Genomic DNA, 21699 nt, shown 5'->3' with positions numbered 1-21699 from the left:
GATGCATACCGTGGAAACTGCAGCAGACTTTATATATACACAGAGAATATGAAACAATACCTCCTCCCACCCCACTGTCCTGCTGGTAATAGCTTATCTAAAGTGATCATCAGGTGGGCCATTTCCAGCACAAATCCAGGTTTTCTCACCCTCCACCCCCCCCCCCCCCAAATTCACTCTCCTGCTGGTGATAGCCAGGGTGAGAAAACCTGGATTTGTGCTGGAAATGGCCCACCTGATGATCACTTTAGATACGCTATTACCAGCAGGACAGTGGGGTGGGAGGAGGTATTGTTTCATATTCTCTGTGTATATATAAAGTCTGCTGCAGTTTCCACGGTATGCATCCGATGAAGTGAGCTGTAGCTCACGAAAGCTCATGCTCAAATAAATTGGTTAGTCTCTGTCAAGGTTCCTCCCCCACTCTGAACTCTAGGGTACAGATGTGGGGACCTGCATGAAAAACCTCCTAAGCTTATCCTTACCAGCTTAGGTTAAAACTTCCCCAAGGTACAAAATATTACCCCCGTTATCCTTGGAATGGCCGCTACCACCACCAAACTAATACTGGTTACTGGGGAAGAGCTGTTTGGACGCGTCCTTCCCCCCAAAATACTTCCCAAAACCTTGCACCCCACTTCCTGGACAAGGTTTGGTAAAAAGCCTCACCAATTTGCCTAGGTGACTACAGACCCAGACCCTTGGATCTTAAGAACAATGAACAATCCTCCCAACACTTGCACTCCCCCTTTCCTGGGAAATGTTGGATAAAAAGCCTCACCAATTTGCATAGGTGACCACAGACCCAAACCCTTGGATCTGAGAACAATGAAAAAGCATTCAGTGTTTTACAAGAAGACTTTTAATAAAAAATAGAAGTAAATAGAAATAAAGAAATCCCCCCTGTAAAATCAGGATGGTATATATCTTACAGGGTAATTAGATTCAAAAACATAGAGAACCCCTCTAGGCAAAACCTTAAGTTACAAAAAAGATACACAGACAGAAATAGTTATTCTATTCAGCACAATTCTTTTCTCAGCCATTTAAAGAAATCATAATCTAACACATACCTAGCTAGATTACTTACTAAAAGTTCTAAGACTCCATTCCTGTTCTGTCCCCGGCCAAGACGACTACAGACAGACACACAAACCCTTTGTTTCTCTCCCTCCTCCCAGCTTTTGAAAGTATCTTGTCTCCTCATTGGTCATTTTGGTCAGGTGCCAGCGAGGTTACCTTTAGCTTCTTAACCCTTTACAGGTGAGAGGAGCTTTCCCCTGGCCAGGAGGGATTTCAAAGGGGTTTACCCTTCCCTTTATATTTATGACACGCCCCCCAAATCTCAGCTAGGGTGAAACACTGGCTGGGATTTCTTCCTGGAGCTCTAGGAAAACAGAGTTAATAAGACACATGCATCTCTAAATATACTACCAAGTACATAAAGACTAACAATATTTTCCACATCTCAAGGACGATTTTAACCAGTTGATTCTGGGAAACTTTCACGGGAGAATGCATCAGCCACTTTGTTAGAAGCTCCTGAGATGTGTTGGATGTCGAAATCAAAATCTTGGAGAGCTAAACTCCACCGAAGAAGTTTTCTGTTAGTTTCTTTGACGGTGTGAAGCCACTTTAGTGCAGCATGGTCGGTTTGCAGGTGGAAACGCCGTCCCCAAACATATGGGCGTAGCTTTTCCAGAGCGTAGACAATGGCATAACATTCTTTTTCAGTGACTGACCAGTTGCTTTCCCTCTCAGACAGTTTTTTGCTGAGAAACACTACAGGGTGGAATTCTTGATCAGGTCCTTTCTGCATTAAAACTGCTCCCACACCACGCTCGGATGCATCTGTGGTTACTAGGAACGGTTTGTCAAAGTCTGGGGCCCTTAGTACAGGGTCAGACATGAGTGTCGCTTTAAGCTTGTTAAAGGCCTTCTGACACTTTCCGGTCCACTGAACAGCATTTGGCTGTTTCTTTTTGGTTAGGTCTGTCAGTGGGGCAGCGATTTGGCTGTAGTGCGGTACAAATCGTCTGTAATAACCGGCCAAGCCTAAGAAGGATTGAACCTGTTTCTTTGACTTTGGGACAGGCCACTTTTGGATAGCATCCACTTTGGCCTGTAGGGGGCTGATAGTTCCTTGACCCACCTGGTGTCCAAGGTAAGTCACTCTGTTTAGGCCTATTTGACACTTCTTAGCCTTAACAGTTAGTCCTGCCTCCCTTATGCGCTCAAGGACTTTTTGTAGATGTTCCAGGTGGTCTGCCCAGGAATCCGAAAATATGGCCACATCGTCAAGGTAGGCGACTGCATATTCTCCTAATCCCGCTAGGAGACCATCTACAAGTCTTTGGAAAGTGGCGGGTGCATTTCGCAGCCCGAAAGGGAGTACATTAAATTCATACAGCCCGAGATGTGTGATGAAGGCTGACCTTTCCTTGGCAGATTCATCTAGCGGTACCTGCCAGTACCCCTTGGTTAAGTCCAAGGTAGAGATGAACTGGGCCCTTCCCAGTTTCTCTAATAGTTCATCTGTGCGTGGCATGGGATAGTTGTCTGGGCGAGTTACAGCATTTAGCTTACGGTAGTCCACGCAAAAACGTATTTCCCCATCTGGTTTGGGAACTAGAACCACTGGAGATGCCCATGCACTTTCAGAGGGGCGGATTACCCCCATCTGTAACATATCCTGGATCTCCCGTTCTATAGCAGTTTTAGCTTGAGGAGACACCCGGTAAGGTTGGACCCTAATTGGGTGAGCATTACCTGTGTCAATGGAGTGGTATGCCCGTTCAGTCAGTCCTGGGGTGGCTGAGAACGTTGGCGCGTAGCTAGTGCACAGCTCCTGGATCTGCTGTCGCTGCATACGCCCAAGGGTCATGGAGAGGTTCACCTCTTCCACACCACCAGCACATTTCCCTTCGTAGTAGACACCTTCAGGCCACTCAGCGTCGTCTCCTCCCTGGGCTGTAAACTGACAAACCTTTAATTCTCTGGAATAAAAGGGCTTTAGAGAATTAATATGGTACACCTTAGGCTTCCGGTTGGAGGTGGGGAATGCTATGAGATAATTAACAGCTCCCAGGCGCTCCTGGACCACGAATGGCCCTTCCCACGATGCTTCCATTTTATGGGCCTGGAGCGCCTTTAAGACCATGACCTGGTCTCCTACTTTGAAGGAACGCTCTCTGGCATGTTTATCATACCAGGCTTTTTGCTCTTTTTGAGCATCCTGTAAGTTTTCTCTAGCAAGGGCTAAAGAGGTTCGGAGGGTGTTTTGTAGGTTGGTTACAAAGTCCAGAATGTTAGTTCCTGGAGAAGGTGTAAATCCCTCCCATTGCTGCTTCACCAACTGCAATGGCCCCTTAACCTCACGGCCATATACAAGTTCAAATGGGGAAAACCCTAAACTGGGATGTTGTACAGCTCTGTAGGCAAAGAGCAACTGCTGCAATACTAGGTCCCAATCATTGGAGTGCTCATTTACGAATTTACGTATCATGGCCCCCAAAGTTCCATTAAACTTCTCCACCATGCCATTTGTTTGATGATGGTAAGGAGTGGCAACCAAGTGATTTACCCCATGAGCTTCCCAAAGGTTTTTCATAGTTCCTGCCAGGAAATTAGTCCCTGCATCTGTGAGGATGTCGGAGGGCCAACCTACCCTGGCAAAAATGTCTGCTAGTGCCTGGCACACACTTTTAGCCCTGGTGTTGCTTAGAGCTACTGCTTCCGGCCATCGGGTGGCAAAATCCATGAAAGTCAGTATGTACTGCTTTCCTCTGGGTGTCTTTTTCGGAAAAGGACCCAGAATATCCACAGCTACTCGCTGAAATGGAACTTTAATGATGGGGAGTGGCTGGAGAGGAGCTTTGACCTGGTCTTGGGGTTTTCCCACTCTTTGGCACACCTCACAAGACTGGACATAGGTAGAAACATCCTTGCCCATTCCCTCCCAGTGGAATGACCCCCCCAAACGGTCTTTGGTCCTGTTCACCCCAGCATGGCCACTAGGGTGATCATGGGCTAAGCTCAAGAGCTTGGCCCGGTATTTAGTTGGAACTACCAACTGTCTCTGAGGATGCCAGTCTTCCTGGTGTCCCCCAGAAAGAGTTTCCTTGTATAAAAGTCCTCTTTCTACAACAAACCTGGATCGATTAGAAGAGCTGAGAGGCGGTGGGTTGCTCCGTGCCGCCGTCCAAGCTCTCTGGAGGCTTTCATCTGCTTCCTGTTCAGTCTGGAACTGTTCCCTTGATGCTGGAGACATCAGTTCCTCATGGGATTGTGGACCTAGGCTTGGTCCCTCTGGAAGCGATATAGGGGATGGAGCTGTTTCTGTTGACTGTGAACCGCTCTCCGCTGGTGCACTATGTTGGGATTCAGGCTCCGGCTGAGCCTCTTGTGTAGGGTTATCGGCTGCTGCCAGTTCAGGTTCGGTGGGGCCCTCTGGTGTTGAGGTTGCAAGTACTGGATTCAGTGCTGACACGGGGTCTGGTGTTGGTTGTTCGGCTGGTTCCGGTTCTGGGACTGGTTCCGTCTGGGTCTCTGGGACTGGATCCACTACTGCTGTTGCAGACATTGGCCTGGGGTCCAGGTCCATCACCTCTGACTGGGTCCTGATAGAAGTTTCCGGAACAGAGCTAGGCCTCACGGCTTGTTTAGCCTGGTTGCGGGTGACCATTCCCACCCTCTTGGCCTGCTTCACATGATTGGCCAAGTCTTCCCCCAACAGCATGGGGATGGGATAATCATCATAGACTGCAAAAGTCCACATTCCTGACCAGCCCTTGTACTGGACAGGCAACTTGGCTGTAGGCAAATTGAAAGAGTTGGACTTGAAGGGTTGAATCGTCACTTGGATCTCTGGGTTGATTAAATTGGGGTCCACTAAGGAAGCATGGATAGCTGACACTTGTGCTCCGGTGTCCCTCCACGCGGTGACCTTCTTCCCGCCCACACTCACAGTTTCCCTCCGCTCCAAGGGTATCTGGGAGGTATCTGGGCCTGTGGACCTCTGGTGTGATTCCGGTGCAATGAACTGTAATCTGTTGGGGTTCTTGGGGCAGTTGGCCTTTACATGCCCCAGCTCGTTACACTTAAAACATCGTCCAGCTGACGGGTCACTGGGGCGAGGAGGGTTGCTGGAGAACGGGGTGGTGGGACGATAAGGGGTCTGGAGGGTTCTTTGGGAGGTAGGTGGGGCTTTGGGCGGCCCCCGGTAATAGGGTGTGGTCTGGGGTGGTCCCTTCTGGTCTCCGCTCCAACTGCGACCAGTTTTCTTCTTCCCTGCCACCTCCACCCATCTGGCTCCAATCTCTCCTGCCTCAATTACAGTTTTGGGTTTCCCATCTAGGATGTATCTTTCTATTTCCTCAGGAACACCCTCTAAGAATTGTTCCATTTGCATTAGGAAGGGCAAATTTACTGGAGATTCAACACTTGCTCCTGATATCCAGGCATCCCAATGTTTTACAATGTGGTAGGCATGTCGGGTAAATGACATGTCTGGTTTCCACCTTAGGGCTCTGAACCTCCGACGAGACTGCTCGGGTGTTATCCCCATTCTGACTCTCGCCTTGGATTTAAACAGTTCATACTTGTTCATGTGTTCTTTAGGCATTTCAGCTGCCACCTCAGCTAAGGGTCCACTGAGCTGCGGCCTCAGCTCTACCATGTATTGGTCAGTAGAGATGTTGTACCCAAGGCAGGCCCTTTCGAAGTTTTCTAAGAAGGCCTCAGTATCATCACCTGCCTTGTAGGTGGGGAACTTTCTGGGATGGGAAGTGGTACCTGGAGAAGGATTGCTAGGGTTTGTTGGTATATTCTGCTGGGCCTTTATCCTCTCCATCTCCTCCACATGCTTCCTCTCTTTTTCCTTCTCCTCCTCCTTCAGCCGCATGAGTTCTATCTGTCTTTCATGTTCCCTTTGTTTTTCCTCAGCCTGAAATTTGGCTAATTCCAGCTGTAGTCGAGCTGAGGATTTGGCCATTCTAACCTCTCTGTTTTTAACTAACTTTACACCCGAGGTTTAGAAATAAACAAACAAAACTTGGCTGTAAAATTTTGCTGTGCTGGAATAGAATACCTATTCTCTGATAGTGATTGTCAGCCTACAGAAAAAGACAATTCCCTTGTCTCTGCTCTGGGCCCAAATTAAAGCAAAAAACCTCCAACTACTCGGAAAACTGCTTACCCAGCCCAAAGAAAAAAATTTCTTTTCAAACCTGTGCTCCTTGTAAAACAAAAAAAAATCAAAATCCTAAAAAAAACCCTGCCACTTTTGTCTCCAGGCAAATGGGTAGAGCACACACCCCCTATTTACTTTTAGGAAGAAAAGAAAAAAAAAAACCTCTGGGTTGGAAGACTGTGAATTTCCCTGCAGGAGTTAAGTACCCTGCCTCCAGGCAAGAAAACCTGCAATTCACAAGATAATCCCCTTTTGTCTCTGCTTGGCCACAAAGCAGAGAGAAACCAAGCTGCTTTCAGTTTCAAAGCTGCCTTCTGGACTTCCTAAAAATTCCTTTTTAAAATCTGTATTTCTAGTTCAAAAAATCTCAACTGGATCTCAAAATGATTTCAGGTTAATCCCACCGCTGCCACCATGTCAAGGTTCCTCCCCCACTCTGAACTCTAGGGTACAGATGTGGGGACCTGCATGAAAAACCTCCTAAGCTTATCCTTACCAGCTTAGGTTAAAACTTCCCCAAGGTACAAAATATTACCCCCGTTATCCTTGGAATGGCCGCTACCACCACCAAACTAATACTGGTTACTGGGGAAGAGCTGTTTGGACGCGTCCTTCCCCCCAAAATACTTCCCAAAACCTTGCACCCCACTTCCTGGACAAGGTTTGGTAAAAAGCCTCACCAATTTGCCTAGGTGACTACAGACCCAGACCCTTGGATCTTAAGAACAATGAACAATCCTCCCAACACTTGCACTCCCCCTTTCCTGGGAAATGTTGGATAAAAAGCCTCACCAATTTGCATAGGTGACCACAGACCCAAACCCTTGGATCTGAGAACAATGAAAAAGCATTCAGTGTTTTACAAGAAGACTTTTAATAAAAAATAGAAGTAAATAGAAATAAAGAAATCCCCCCTGTAAAATCAGGATGGTATATATCTTACAGGGTAATTAGATTCAAAAACATAGAGAACCCCTCTAGGCAAAACCTTAAGTTACAAAAAAGATACACAGACAGAAATAGTTATTCTATTCAGCACAATTCTTTTCTCAGCCATTTAAAGAAATCATAATCTAACACATACCTAGCTAGATTACTTACTAAAAGTTCTAAGACTCCATTCCTGTTCTGTCCCCGGCCAAGACGACTACAGACAGACACACAAACCCTTTGTTTCTCTCCCTCCTCCCAGCTTTTGAAAGTATCTTGTCTCCTCATTGGTCATTTTGGTCAGGTGCCAGCGAGGTTACCTTTAGCTTCTTAACCCTTTACAGGTGAGAGGAGCTTTCCCCTGGCCAGGAGGGATTTCAAAGGGGTTTACCCTTCCCTTTATATTTATGACAGTCTCTAAGGTGCCACAAGTACTCCTTTTCTTTTTACAGAATATGATGGTTATGTGGCAAAAAAGGATTTTATTCTTCAGGTTTTTATTACCCTAGAAATATTATTGCTACTGGCCACTAGAGCAGCTGAACTGGTGCTGAAAACAGTTCAACTGCAATTATAGATGAGACCAAATTTTGTTTCAGCACCAATCCAACTGCACCCCTTGCTGATACCCATTGTCAATAATGGATATGTTGCATAATGTAGATGAAGCTTAGGAGAGGGAGAGCCCCATTGCAGAAGTGTCATGTAGGTACACCAGTGGAACACGTTGGTATGGTTAAGCTTGGCAGTCTGTATGACCTTGTGTACCTTCCAAAACTGAATTGTTCCTGAACACAGCTGTCAGTAGCAGGTGCAGCTGAACCAGTAGAGAAGGTGGTTCAATGCTAAGTGTAGACAAGAACAAACCATATTCAGCTAGGTGTCAGCTAAGTGTTGTTAAAACTTGGTTGGTGTTAAGATAAAGATAGTTTCATCTCTTCACTTAATTGAAATAAATATCTGAGTCTGGAACCCACTGAAGAGGTTAATAGTTGCTGCAGCTACTGTGTTGATTTAAATGACAAAAACAATGAAATGCTTTTCATCTTGGTGGCCCATCAACAGTACCATTTATTTAGCCTTTGTGCTTAAGAGGGTAGCCAATTGCCACCTAAACTGAAGGGTCTTTCATCTGTGTGGCAATGCAGTCAAGGCCATAGGCTAGGGCTAAGGGTGGCATTACAACTGGAAGGTTTTGCAACTAGAGAGTAATTGGAACAGTGTGTGAAAGCAGAGCAAAAAACAGACTGGCTGAGGATTTGAAGCTGCAGTATGCCAGTCCTGTGAGTTCTAAACTGCAGTTTGATTTTTGTTATCCCACTTGTGAGTAGATTAGGACACAGTGAATATCCTATATCACCTCAGCACTCTCCAAGTAAAAACAATACCCTACTTCTGCTGCTGTTACTATGTATATTATGGTCACACCTAGAGGCCACACTATGCTATACACTGTACAAACACATAGTAAGATACAGTCCCTGCCCTGAAGAGCCTACAAGCTAAATATACAAGACAGACAAGGAGTGGAAGAAGGGGACTATTATCCTCATTCTACATATGGGAAAACAAGCACAGGGAGATGGAGTGACTTGCAAAATATCATAAAAAGTCTGGGACAGAGCTGAACCCAGATCTTTTAACTGTTAGGCTGAGATCTTAACCACAAATCCATTCTTGTTCATTTCTTCCTGAGCATCAGCTGACTGCACTGACCTGAAAATGATCCAAGTGTTGATACCAAAATTGTCATAGCTTCTGAATGAACAGTGTCATGCACACAATTAATGGAATGAGTTCGGCTGAATATATTTCAACTGCACACTCTGCATTGTATTTGATTCCCATCTACTTCTTGGTAAAGTTCAAGGGTGTTGGATTTAATCAATAAAGCCCAATATGATTTTGGACCTTGATAAGACAAAATGCTTCTGCCTAAACACCATTGCTGTTGATGGGAGCACAAGATGTGTTTTTACTCACAGGCCTTGTTTACACTACAATTACTGTGTTAATAACAATAATAATAATAGCAACACCTAGACCTTATGTAGCTTTTTATTAGTAGATCTTTACCAAGGGACTTGGTATTCCCATTTTACAGGCATAGAGGAATGAAGTGACTTGCCTCACATCACTCAGTAAGGCAACAGCAGAGCTGGGAACACAGCCCGGGTTTCTAGAGTCCCCAGGCCAGTGTGCTAGCCATATGGCCACACAATTAAAATATTGCTGTCTTTCAATCATATTTTAGCACTGTTTAGTTTTTTTCTGTTTAGACCAGACCAAGTCACATTGTTATGTTGAGGAAACAATGTTAAAACAACAAAGTTTAGCATTATTTCCTCAACATGATTATAACACAATTTGATCTGGTCTGGATAGGCACAACTCAACCACATTATAACATGGATAGGACACAACCATGTTGTAGCTGCACTCCCTAAGATGGTTAACATTGGTGCTCAAACACTCATGATTTACACTCTGGAGGCAGGGAATTCTTTAAAGGAAGGTTCCCAGCTATAGAATTTATTCAGTCTCTGGAGGCCTGCAGAGCCCAGACCTGTTAGCCAGCAGAGCAGGGTTTTCTTTTTATCCAATCCATCACCTGATAAGGCCTAAACTAGAGAAAGGAAGGATTTTCTTTAATTTTTATTATGTTTTTTTCCCCCTAGTGAGTGGGTAGTACATTGTAAGCAGTCTTAATTTGATTGTTTTGTTTGATGCACCCAAATGCCATGGTTATGGGCACAGTCTAAGATATTAAATACAAACATTACCATCAGTGCAACATTAAATTTGACAATTCAGTCATTATTATTCAATATTATCTGAACTACATTGTGCAAACTGTGACGTTTCTGTTTTAGCGTGATGCACTCATGCCCCATAATTATGGACACGTGATAGGCTATTAAATGAAAAAGCATCTATACAGTGCCAAAGTTGAAAACTCTGTCATTTGCATTTTATTCTCTGCTTCTCTATAAAATAATAACAAACATTAGTCACTTTGAAAATGTATAAATGTTTTTGGATACCTCAGTTTTCAGGTGCCTGACTTTAGACATCTAAAAGGGGCCTGATTTTCAGAAAGTGCTGAGCGCCCACCCTCTGGGAATCCACCCCACATTAATGTTTGTTAGGTTGGACACCCAAAAATTGGTGTCACTTTTGAAAATTCACGTCTTGTGTAAACAATGTTTACATTTAGCAAGGAAAATAGGTAAAGGAAATATATTTATGTGCACTATGGAGGAGCTAACTATGTGTTAGAACCTTAACTCTGGGGAAATTCCTGACTTCTGAATACTGGATTCCTCTGACTTAACTTTTGCATTAAAGCAAAATTAGTTTCTTCTCCATTTAATCACAGAATATCAGTAATTAACTCATTCTATATGAAAGGGACACCACTGAGTCACCCTAAGCCTAGATAAAGATGTCTTACATGAGGCTTCCTCCACTGATCCATGCTTAACAAATATGTATTTAGGAGCAGTCTGCCTTAAAATGCATCTTTGAGACCAAACAGAGAAATTCTAATGGGCATGTATTTAATTGATGCTGATTTTAAAATTTAATTTCTTTAAATCTTCTGAACTCATTCTGAATTCTAGCTCAGAATCTGTGGAAGAGACAGGAGCAGATCTTCAATACACTGGAAATAAAAATATTAAGATGGATGCTTGAAATTACATGTTTGGAATGAATGAATTAGCGGAAGTGTGAAGGTGGTACCAATTACAGAAAAGCTGAGGGATTCCATGTTGAGATTGTTTCGGCGAATAAAAAGAAATGGGAAGAATACACCAGAAACAAGGTGTTAACATTAGAAGTGGAGGGTAACAGAAGGGCTGGAAAACCCAAAATTAGTTGCATGGGATGTCATACTAAGGGATTTGATTAGCTATGGAGTTGCTGATGAACTGCTTCAAGACTGGAATGGAGAAGAATGACTGGAAGAGCTGACTCCATATAGTTGGGACCAAGCCAAGAAGAAGTCGTCTTCTGAACTCATGTTAGTCAAACTGGGGCATGATCTGCAAATCCTCGCTCATCTTCTATAGGACTGAAGGACTGCTAAGAAGAGTGGAATTTTGAAGCATCAGGTCCTTTCCTTAATTTTTAAATTCTCAGTGATAAGTACAGTACCCGATAACTTTGAAATTTGTAATATCTGCTATTTTAAAAATAATAAGAGCAAATATTCCAATTGGAAATAAGTGCGTGTGTGTGGGGAGCAGGGTTGGTAGAAGATCTAGCTCATGTAGCTCAAAAAAGTTGGACTCAATTTTGCTCCAACTTTAAATAAAAGAAATCACCTTTGGGGCAGAGACCAAGCAGGGAACATTTCAGATTAGAAAGACTTGGGGGTGGGTAGTTTTAAGCAACTGAAAAGGGGGATTAGAATGGAATTAGGAGCCCATCTTTAGTTATAGCAGTTGATATTAATGATCACAGTAATAAAATACTCTCTTAGCCAGATTTGTTCTTTCATGCTTTCAGCAGCCATAGTAACAGTGTGTATTACTACTCATCTCATTGGCAGCTATCATGCATTCCCAGTAACTTGACACAACTAAGTTAAAGATTGCTGCAGTCATAACTGCTGGAACTATATAGACCAGAAGTTCTCAGACTTTTTCATTGTGTGGATCACAGTTAAGAGATTTTGTCTTCTGGACACTTCCCATTCATGAGCCTCCACATTATAGACTGCTAACATTCTTGTGGCAACTACAACAGTTGCTTAGGTAGAAAGGAATACCAGGGAAACAGTTGTGTATTTCTAATTGTCTTTAGTGCAATAAGAGTTTTATCCCTTTCTTAAAAAAAAAAAGTTATTCACACTGTCTATTGTTGCTTTTCTTTTCCCTCTCTTCCCCCACATCCTAATCTGCCTCTCTCAATTGGAAACCAAGAGAATCAACACTCTGTGATCTTTGAGCTCTCTCTGCTGACTACTAGAGATCCTTGAACCACAGTTTTGGAAACCTCTGATGTATAATTACCAAGTTGGTGAGTCGCATCAAGTATTTTGGCCATGGCCACATACTTGTCAACTGTTTCTGAAACCCCACCCGTACCTACAGGTGACCACACATTCTTGTGTGACCCTTATTCATTACAGCCTCCTCACCTCATCCACTGCACAGTCCAGATTCCACAGCATAAACTCAGAGTCTTTGAACTGCATCTTTTCCAGAAGGAAGCTGCTTCTGTCCTGTGCTGACTTGGCTTTTTCAACTGTCTGACCTACTACTTGTGCTACCCTGGAGCATGGGATTATTATGGCATTGGCCCCTCTCAGCCACCTGATAGTTCCCTTTTGCCAGACTTCTCTCTGTCCATGACCTTTGTTTTTCCCCCAGGAAGGTCACCAGTTCAGGTACAAACTTCCTGTGTTCAGCCCCATTCCCTTTGGGGTTCCAGGCATGTGCTAGCCCAAAACCCAAGGAACTCCTGTTTCACCCCCCTGGATGCAGAGCCTCCTTACTATAGCCTCTACTTGTCTTTGAATCAGTGTGGTCCATAAAGTATAGTAAGAATTTCCTCCCATGACCAAACTTGCAAATAGACCTTTTAGTGACAGATCAACTAATTTGCAGCATCATTATCCTGCAAACCTCAGAGCAGAAACCTAAATCTCTTCTCTAGGATTGGGTGAATATCTGCAGTCACCTATCCATACCTGGGCTAGTAACAAGATTTGATGGTTGCAGGATGCAGGGCTGCTCAAAAGCTGCCTTTACACTTTACGCAGGGATACTTGTGAATACTAAGCTTTTATACCACATCTTTCCCTTCCCCTCCCCCCCCCCCACATTTTTAGCTAGGTTAACCCTAATAAGCAGAGCAGCTTTCATGGAGCTTGCAAATATATTTAATTAATAATCTAGCGCTCCTGGGACACAAACCATAATTTTCACAGCCTGACAAGAAGTGGCATCTGTTTAGACTCTCTGAGAATTCATTAAGTGCATGTTGGAAAATGCAGCATTAGGTAAGAGGAGGATATATACTCATCAGGAGCAAATCCAATCAGAAGAAAATGTTTTTTATTACATTGTAACCTGTTTTCCTTTGCATCATTAGCCATGACTGAAAACTTTCTCTAAACTAAGTTTGGGAAAGTCTTTCTAAGAAAACAAAAACAAATAACCATGCTTATAGTCTAAAGGAAAATATACAGAACTGTAGCCACCAACCGTTAGAATGGATGTCACACCTCCCCCGCCCCCGCATTTGATTACACTTGAGGATGAGGCCCACCAGTTAATCTACACTTTAGGCAAATCTGTAAGTGATGTACTGGGGTCCTGAGAAATTTCTAGCTAGGAATATGTACCCCCTGCAAGTGAATGTTAAACCTATGCTAGTTTTTTCTGAACGACATCCACTTCTGCACTGAGGCTTGTGCACTGCATTCGTGCCAGTTATCACAAGGCTCAAAGGAGATGATAAAGCAGAATCCAGCCAGCAAGGTCATGCACAGCGTGCATGTTGCAGTCCCCCTTGGGCAGAGCGGGAATATGGAGTCCTTCCTACCCAGGAGCGTTAATGGCGAATGACTTTTCCAGGGTCAGAACCGCTCTTGCTCTGATCCTAGATCACTTGTCGGCTGCAACCATGCTGCAGCCTGAGCCTGGGAGCGAGCATCCTTACCCGGCTCCCTACTGCCAGTGAGTCCTGAGTGGTTCAACTCCAGCCCACACCTCGAGCCCAGCTGGGCCTAAGCACCGCCCCTGGCCCCCCTCCCCCAGCTGCCTGGCACCGAGCGCTGCCGCGGCTGCAGTTCACACTGGTATTGATCGCTTCCCAGCGCGCGGGGCCGTCGGAACCGGGCTGGCGCTGCTGCCGGGCTGTGGCTGGGCAGGGACTTGAGGAAACTTGTGGGGGGAGGAGAGCGCGCGCCGGAGGGGGCGGGGGGGCGCGCTGCGGTCTCTCCCTGCTGCTGCTGCTGCTGGGAGGAGGAAGGTTTGGGCTCCGCTGAGGAGGAGAAGCAGCCGCCGCCGCCGCCGCCAGAAGGGAAGAGGCAGGAGAGAGGCATTTGGAGCCCCCTAAAGTGCCCCCCGCCCCTGCACGGCAGGCGACATTTCCAGCTTCATGGGCAAAGTGTGGAAACAGCAGATGTACCCCCAGTACACCACCTACTACTACCCCCAGTATCTGCAGGCTAAGGTACGGTAGCGCCGGCCTGCCGGGCGCGGGGCGGGGCGGGGCGGCCGGGCTGGGCTGCAGCGGGACTTGCTGAGCGTCGTTCGCTATCGCCCGAGGCCAGGAGGGGGCTGCGGCGGGGGAGGGGATCGGGTTACACACGCAGACTCAGACAGGAAAGAGCCGGCAGCCCCTTCCTGCCTCTGCCGCCGCTGCTCCTGTCCCTCCAGCCCGGGGGAGGGGGAGCGGGAGCGGGGGCTGGGCTCGGCTCGCTGCAGGCGGCACAGCTGCCTTCGCCTCCTCTGCCTCCTCGCCCCCCTCCGTCCAGCTCTGCCTTTCCCTCCGCTGCTCCCCCACCCGCTTGCCTTCCCTGCTCGGCCATCCCTCTCCTCGGTGTCCCCCCGCTCCCAGGGGGCCGTGGCGTGTCTCCTCCTTCTGAGCCGTGTCCTCAACAACCCCCCTCCCCCCCGTCAAACAGAGATCAGGGCTGCGACGGGCATTTCTGTGCCCCCGTGGGGCTTTATTGGGCATCTCCTAGGATTTAGTGTCGCCTCGGTCCGCTGTTACACGCTCCTTTTAAGCAAAAAACCGAGCCGAAGTTGAACGCCAAGCGCCCAGGCTGCTGCTGCTGCTCTCTATTGTAGCTGCTTTGTAACTTTCAACGGGGAGGGAGGGTGTTTTCAGCTCAGCTGCTGGATCTCAGCTGGAGATGTTTATTTCGGTTTTGTTTTTCAATCGTGTGTTTAAGTGTAAAATAACCGCTAGGCTGGTTTCACCCACACATTGGTTCTCGTTGTCTGTTGGTTACACCTTCAAAAATCATTTTTCACAATTGCTGAACTGAATTTAAAGAAAATGTCAAAATCAAACTTCTGCCGTTAGTGTTGTGCCCAGTTAGCTGCTGATTGCAGATAAAGGGTTGTTTAGTTGCTTTTTGTTAATTGGGTGGAGTTGAAGTGTCTCTCCGCCCTTTTTTGGAGTCTGTAAGGACCGACAGACCCACTTCTCTAGAAGCATCATGCTGCAAATTGGCAAATGCAGAGGTGGTTGCATCAGCTGTCTGGGACATTTAGCATAAGCCTCTTCAACCACCAATGTCACTCCTCGCAAATCACAACAGGTCATGTCTGGATACAGTGTAAAAAGAAAAGGAGTACTTGTGGCACCTTAGAGACTAACCAATTTATTTGAGCATAAAGTGAGCTACAGCTCACTTCATCGGATGCATACTGTGGAAAGTTTAGAAGATCTTATTATATACACAAAAAGCATGAAAAAATACCTCCTCCCACCCCACTCTCCTGCTGGTAATAGCTTATCTAAAGTGACCACTCTCCTTACATTGTGTATGATAATCAAGGTGGGCCATTTCCAGCACAAATCCAGGGTTTAACAAGAACATGGGGGGGGGGGAGGTAGGAAAAAAACAGGGGAAATAGGCTACCTTGCATAATGACTAAGCCACTCTCAGTCTCTATTCAAGCCTAAGTTAATTGTATCCAATTTGCAAATGAATTCCAATTCAGCAGTTGCTCGCTGGAGTCTGGATTTGAAGTTTTTTTGTTGTAAAATAGCGACTTTCATGTCTGTAATCGCGTGACCAGAGAGATTGAAGGTTCTCTGACTGGTTTATGAATGTTATAATTCTTGACATCTGATTTGTGTCCATTTACTCTTTTACGTAGAGACTGTCCAGTTTGACCAATGTACATGGCAGAGGGGCATTGCTGGCGCATGATGGCATATATCACATTGGTGGATGTGCAGGTGAACGAGCCTCTGATAGGGTGGCTGATGTTATTGGGCCCTGTGATGGTGTCCCCTGAATAGATATGTGGGCACAGTTGGCAACGGGCTTTGTTGCAAGGATAGGTTCCTGGGTTAGTGGTTCTGTTGTGTGGTGTGTGGTTGTTGGTGAGTATTTGCTTCAGGTTGGGGGGCTGTCTGTAGGCAAGGACTGGCCTGTCTCCCAAGATTTGTGAGAGTGTTGGGTCATCCTTCAGGATAGGTTGTAGATCCTTAATAATGCGTTGGAGGGGTTTTAGTTGGGGGCTGAAGGTGACGGCTAGTGGCGTTCTGTTCTGTTCTTTTTTGGGCCTGTCCTGTAGTAGGTGACTTCTGGGAACTCTTCTGGCTCTATCAATCTGTTTGTTCACTTCCACAGGTGGGTATTGTAGTTGTAAGAATGCTTGATAGAGATCTTGTAGGTGTTTGTCTTTGTCTGGGGGGGTTGGAGCAAATGTGTTTGTATCATAGAGCTTGGCTGTAGACGATGGATGGTGTGGTGTGGTCAGGGTGAAAGCTGGAGGCATGTAGGTAGGAATAGCGGTCAGTAGGTTTCCGGTATAGGGTGGTGTTTATGTGACCATTGTTTATTAGCACTGTAGTGTCCAGGAAGTGGATCTCTTGTGTGGACTGGACCAGGCTGAGGTTGATGGTGGGATGGAAATTGTTGGAATCATGGTCAGCTTTCACCCTGATCACACCACATGATCCATCGTCTACAGCCAAGCTCTGCGATACAACCGCATTTGCTCCAACCCCTCAGACAGAGACAGACACCTACAAGATCTCTATCAAGCATTCTTACAACTACAGTACCCACCTGCGGAAGTGAACAAACAGATTGATAGAGCCAGAAGGGTTCCCAGAAATCACCTACTACAGAACAGGCCTAACAAAGAAAATAACAGAACGCCACTAGCCGTCACCTTCAGCCCCCAACTAAAACCCCTCCAACGCATTATTAAGGATCTACAACCTATCGTGAAGGATGACTTAACACTCTCACAAATCTTGGGAGACAGGCCAGTCCTTGCTTACAGACAGCCCCCCAACCTGAAGCAAATACTCACCAGCAACCACATACCACACAACAGAACCACTAACCCAGGAACCTATCCTTGCAACAAAGCCCGTTGCCAACTGTGCCCACATATCTATTCAGGGGACACCATCACAGGGCCTAATAACATCAGCCACCCTATCAGAGGCTCGTTCACCTGCACATCCACCAATGTGATATATGCCATCATGTGCCAGCAATGCCCCTCTGCCATGTACATTGGTCAAACTGGACAGTCTCTACGTAAAAGAGTAAATGGACACAAATTAGATGTCAAGAATTATAACATTCATAAACCAGTCGGAGAACACTTCAATCTCTCTGGTCACGCGATTACAGACATGAAAGTCGCTATTTTACAACAAAAAAACTTCAAATCTAGACTCCAGCGAGCAACTGCTGAATTGGAATTCATCTGCAAATTGGATACAATTAACTTAGGCTTGAATAGAGACTGAGAGTGGCTTAGTCATTATGCAAGGTAGCCTATTTCCCCTTGTTCCCCCCCGCCCCCACATTCTTGTTAAACCCTGGATTTGTGCTGGAAATGGCCCACCTTGATTATCATACACATTGTAAGGAGAGTGATCACTTTAGATAAGCTATTACCAGCAGAAGAGTGGGGTGGGAGGAGGTATTTTTTCATGCTTTGTGTGTATATAAAAAGATCATCTACACTTTCCACAGTATGCATCCGATGAAGTGAGCTGTAGCTCACGAAAGCTTATGCTCAAATAAATTGGTTAGTCTCTAAGGTGCCACAAGTGCTCCTTTTCTTTTTGCGAATACAGACTAACACGGCTGTTACTCTGATACCTTGATACAGTGTGTGAACTTTCTTGTGCAGGTTATAATCAGGCTTTTCTTGCTAACGAAAATATATCTGGATTTGTGGCACTTGCAGAACAATAATCTCTTAAATTGTGAACTTGATAAAATGTCGTTTGTTATACCCCCTGTTTTAAAGTAAAACATGAATTATAGTATTTGGCTGAAAAATAAAGTTAGACAATCATGAGAGAATTTAAAAGTCAACAATGATAAGGCATTGAAATGCATTTCAATGTAGACCAAAACTGATAGGAATATTATGGTGAAAGCCATTTAAATGATATTGAATTACTAATTTTCTCTTAAATGTGTAATCCACATTTTCAAAGATATTGAGGTGAAGACTACTTTGTGTAAATAGTATTGTAGTTTAAAGAAATACTGTGGAATAATCAATGAACTACTTTTTAGATGCCATGTATGTTTAATGTATCTTTTGAAAATAATGTAGCATAGAGTGTCTAAAGGGAAGCCTGCTGTATCATTCAACACTGAGCTGGATGAATAATAAATAAATACTCTCAGGTGAAAAAAAACACTTGTATACTGGAACATTCACCTTCGTGATTTGTATGTGCCATTAGTAAGTTGGAAACAAAGTACATAACATTTAATATAGATAATGCAATGCCACTTCAATTATTTACAGGCCAAAAACAAAAAACAAACGAAGAGGGAAACTGAAGAAAGATAATAGCTTGCACTAGCAATTAGGGTGTCGTTTATGATTCTAAAAATCCATGATCCTATGAAATAGTTTTAAGGCCCATCTTCTAAAAGTGTGCTTCCTGTATAAAGTTTTTAATATTGATTTGTGTTGCCATCAATGACATCTTCAAAACATATCTTGCAGTCTTTGCTATAAAATTACTCAGACTGAAATCACATTACTCCTCATCTATTTTTTTCAGCTGAGTAGAACCCACATCCATTTGACCCACATACATGAAATCACAGATTTGGTGATTAAATCCAAATTTCCTGTGCTCGAGATGTCCTGAGTTAAAAAAAGAAAATTGTGGTTCCTTACAACAAATAAAAAGGCAGATAACTGTATGCCTCAGTATTAAAGTATGCATAATTCAGATGATGTAAGCCAGTTTCTCTTCATAAATCTTGTCTGAAAGTGTAGAAAAATTACTTTAATTCATAAAATTCAGTTGCACTATTGTTTAGATCAGAAATAGACTATGTCACCTAATATGTTTACATTCTCTAGTAATTGAAGTAAAATGTCTGTGGTCTTCATTTAACAACGGTTGCAACTGTGCTGAACAGCGTTTGCTAAAGATGTAGCATGAGGGTGAGATATTACTCTGGTTAAAGGAATATACTCTCCTAAACCAGAGCTTTTTTGCTTCACCTTTTGTCCTGATCTGAATAATAATGCAATAGACACTGATTAACAGATGAGCTGCAAATGTATAGTAGGAGATGGCTGGGACAGTTTTGAAGACTAATCTTTCCACAGAAAAGGTCAAAAAGTATTAATTAAAAATTGCAAAAAAAATTTAGTGGACCCGTAAGATCAAATGTTCATATTGTAAAGGACTTTGCCTCAAAAATACATTATGCAATTAAAATGATCCACTGTATATTTTTACTAATATCTTCATGGCCCTATTAATGAAATATTCAAATTATTTCAGCAGTATACTCTGCTGAAATAGGGAGAAGGGAAATAGTTCGCTGTGATTCAATGACCCTTCCAGATCCAGATGCTGAACACAGTAAAATAGATTATTGAGGCCAGGGACTCCAAAAAATGTGTAGAATAAACAGTGAAAGAGAGTGTCCTGGCTTTAGCATGTAAAATAAATATTTATGGCTATTTTAAAAAAGTTTGAAATTGTTCAAAATAGAAATTGAACAACACTCGGTGTCCTCTTAGGAGCAGCAGTATACATACAAGCCAATGAGTTATATGATTTGACATGTCTACTTAGTCTTTTGTACGTGTAATAAATGTGTATTTATTTTGACAATTCTTGTATCACATTATGTGTGGTACCTCAGAGATGCAATTTTTGAAGCATCATTGTAGAGAACATCAACTCTTTGAAGTTTGGGGTTTCTATATATCCCTGTGTGTGTTGCAATAAATGAGACTCTTTGTTTTTCACATTTCAATTCATTTTTATAATAAACTTTATTATGTAACTCTTAGGTTTCTAAGAAAGAGATTCTCAACTTTCAAATAAAAAAAAAATTCAGTGAGTGTCCGTATTGTGGTAGTGCCCATAGGCTTCAGTCAGAATCAAAGCCCTATTGTGAGAGGTGCTGTACAGAGACCATCCATAATGTTTTCTTATGTCAGTACATATCACAGCAGTGGGACAAATCCTGCTTACCTTACTCAAGTGAGAATTTTCATGGATACTGGTTTTACAATAAATATATATATATAGTACATAGTTTTTAAAAATACATTCATGCTTTGTTTTCCCTTTGTTGAATATGAAGTGGGATTCAGGAAAATCTCAAAGGATGGTCTACCAACTGAATATCATAAGCAGATAGACAGCTTTCCTTACATTCTAATTCTGTTGACTGGTTTCCGTTTTATAGTGGTGATTTGTTTATATAAAATATATTGTCTGTGCATGATGATGATAATTTCTTCATGCTGTTTGACAATATTTCTTTAAAGATTTTATTAATCTTTATTTTTAATTTAGACAATAATTTTGTGGTGGTCTGTTTAGTTGCCAAACACTTTACAGTAATTAATGAACACTATTTCTATTATTATAGAATCATATTTCCTAAACGGTACAGTACTAAGATACAACCTTTCAGAAATGAAAGCTTGTATCTCCGAATGAAGTTTTGTTGTAGTATTTTGTAGCATGCTTCAACTGTGTAATTTGATATCAGCAAAATTTAATGTAGCAACTATGAAAGGAACTAATATTTATAGAACTTGATGGTGCAGGTTTTATACCTATGAAGTATTACTCTAACTTTAGAGGTAGTAGCAAAGACTGTAAATTGATGCAGAAAGCAGATACATTTCATTAGGTAAAATAATTTTTTTTTACAGGCGGATAGCCAAACTTAAAAGGGGAAATTGAAATTTTACACAAGCCTACAATGGTGATGAAAGAGCGAATAGAGAATTTATTGAAATGAATGTTTACATTGCTGTTAAAGCATATATGAAATTGTCTTATGAAGTGACAAAGGACAGTCCTCACTATAGCATTTTATGTGTCAAACTAAGCAACACACTGCTGTAGAAGTGTCCAGTGCAGCATGGTATCTTGCTAGTACAAACATCTTCGCTACTTTATCCAGAGAGCTCTATACGCCACGTAAGTCTGTCATCCTTTTAAATGCACCATAAGACAGGGGTGAAAGTAAGATAAGACTTACCGGTACAGGGGCCTGGTGGGGTTGGGGGTCAGCTTCCTCCAGCCAGCCCTTCCACGCTGCCGCCTTTAAATTGCCAGGCTCCTGGGCAGCTGCCCCTTTGTCCTCCCCCTCTGCCCCTTCTTCCCTTCATTGACCCTGGAGAGGGGGGCAAAAGGGGCAGCGATGTTAAAGTGCTGCAGGGGCAGCGCTTTAACGTCAGCTGTGTACAAGCCGGTACTGGCGACCACTTCTTACCGGTACACCGTACCGGCCCACTTTCACCTCTGCCATAAGAACTGCTAAAAAGTTTGTAATGGCTTTTGATATTATTCCTTAACTATGCAATGGAGACACTTAAAGGTAAATGAAGAGGTTTTTCAAAGTT

The 21699-nt window shown here is 43.7% G+C and overlaps 1 protein-coding gene across 2 annotated transcripts in view; it reads left to right on the top strand.

Moving 5' to 3' along the window:
- Positions 1-13908: 13908 nt before the first annotated feature.
- The window catches only part of RBMS1 (RNA binding motif single stranded interacting protein 1), a 207239-nt gene continuing 199448 nt past the window's right edge, over positions 13909-21699 (top strand). Inside the window, exon 1 of one of the 2 annotated variants that reach the window (XM_084643426.1) lies at positions 13909-14308. In XM_084643426.1, the coding sequence (XP_084499552.1) occupies positions 14234-14308 (75 nt within the window). In that variant the 5' untranslated portion in view covers positions 13909-14233. The remainder of the gene's footprint in view (positions 14309-21699) is intronic. The other variant, XM_084643427.1, reaches the window with a different exon arrangement.

The sequence above is a fragment of the Lepidochelys olivacea genome (genome assembly GCF_965140295.1).
Source record: "Lepidochelys olivacea isolate rLepOli2 genome assembly, chromosome: 11".
In the NCBI taxonomy this organism is placed as follows: Eukaryota; Metazoa; Chordata; order Testudines; family Cheloniidae; genus Lepidochelys; species Lepidochelys olivacea.
Note: the sequence above shows the minus strand (reverse complement) of the source record. Positions and strands in the feature narration are given on the sequence as shown.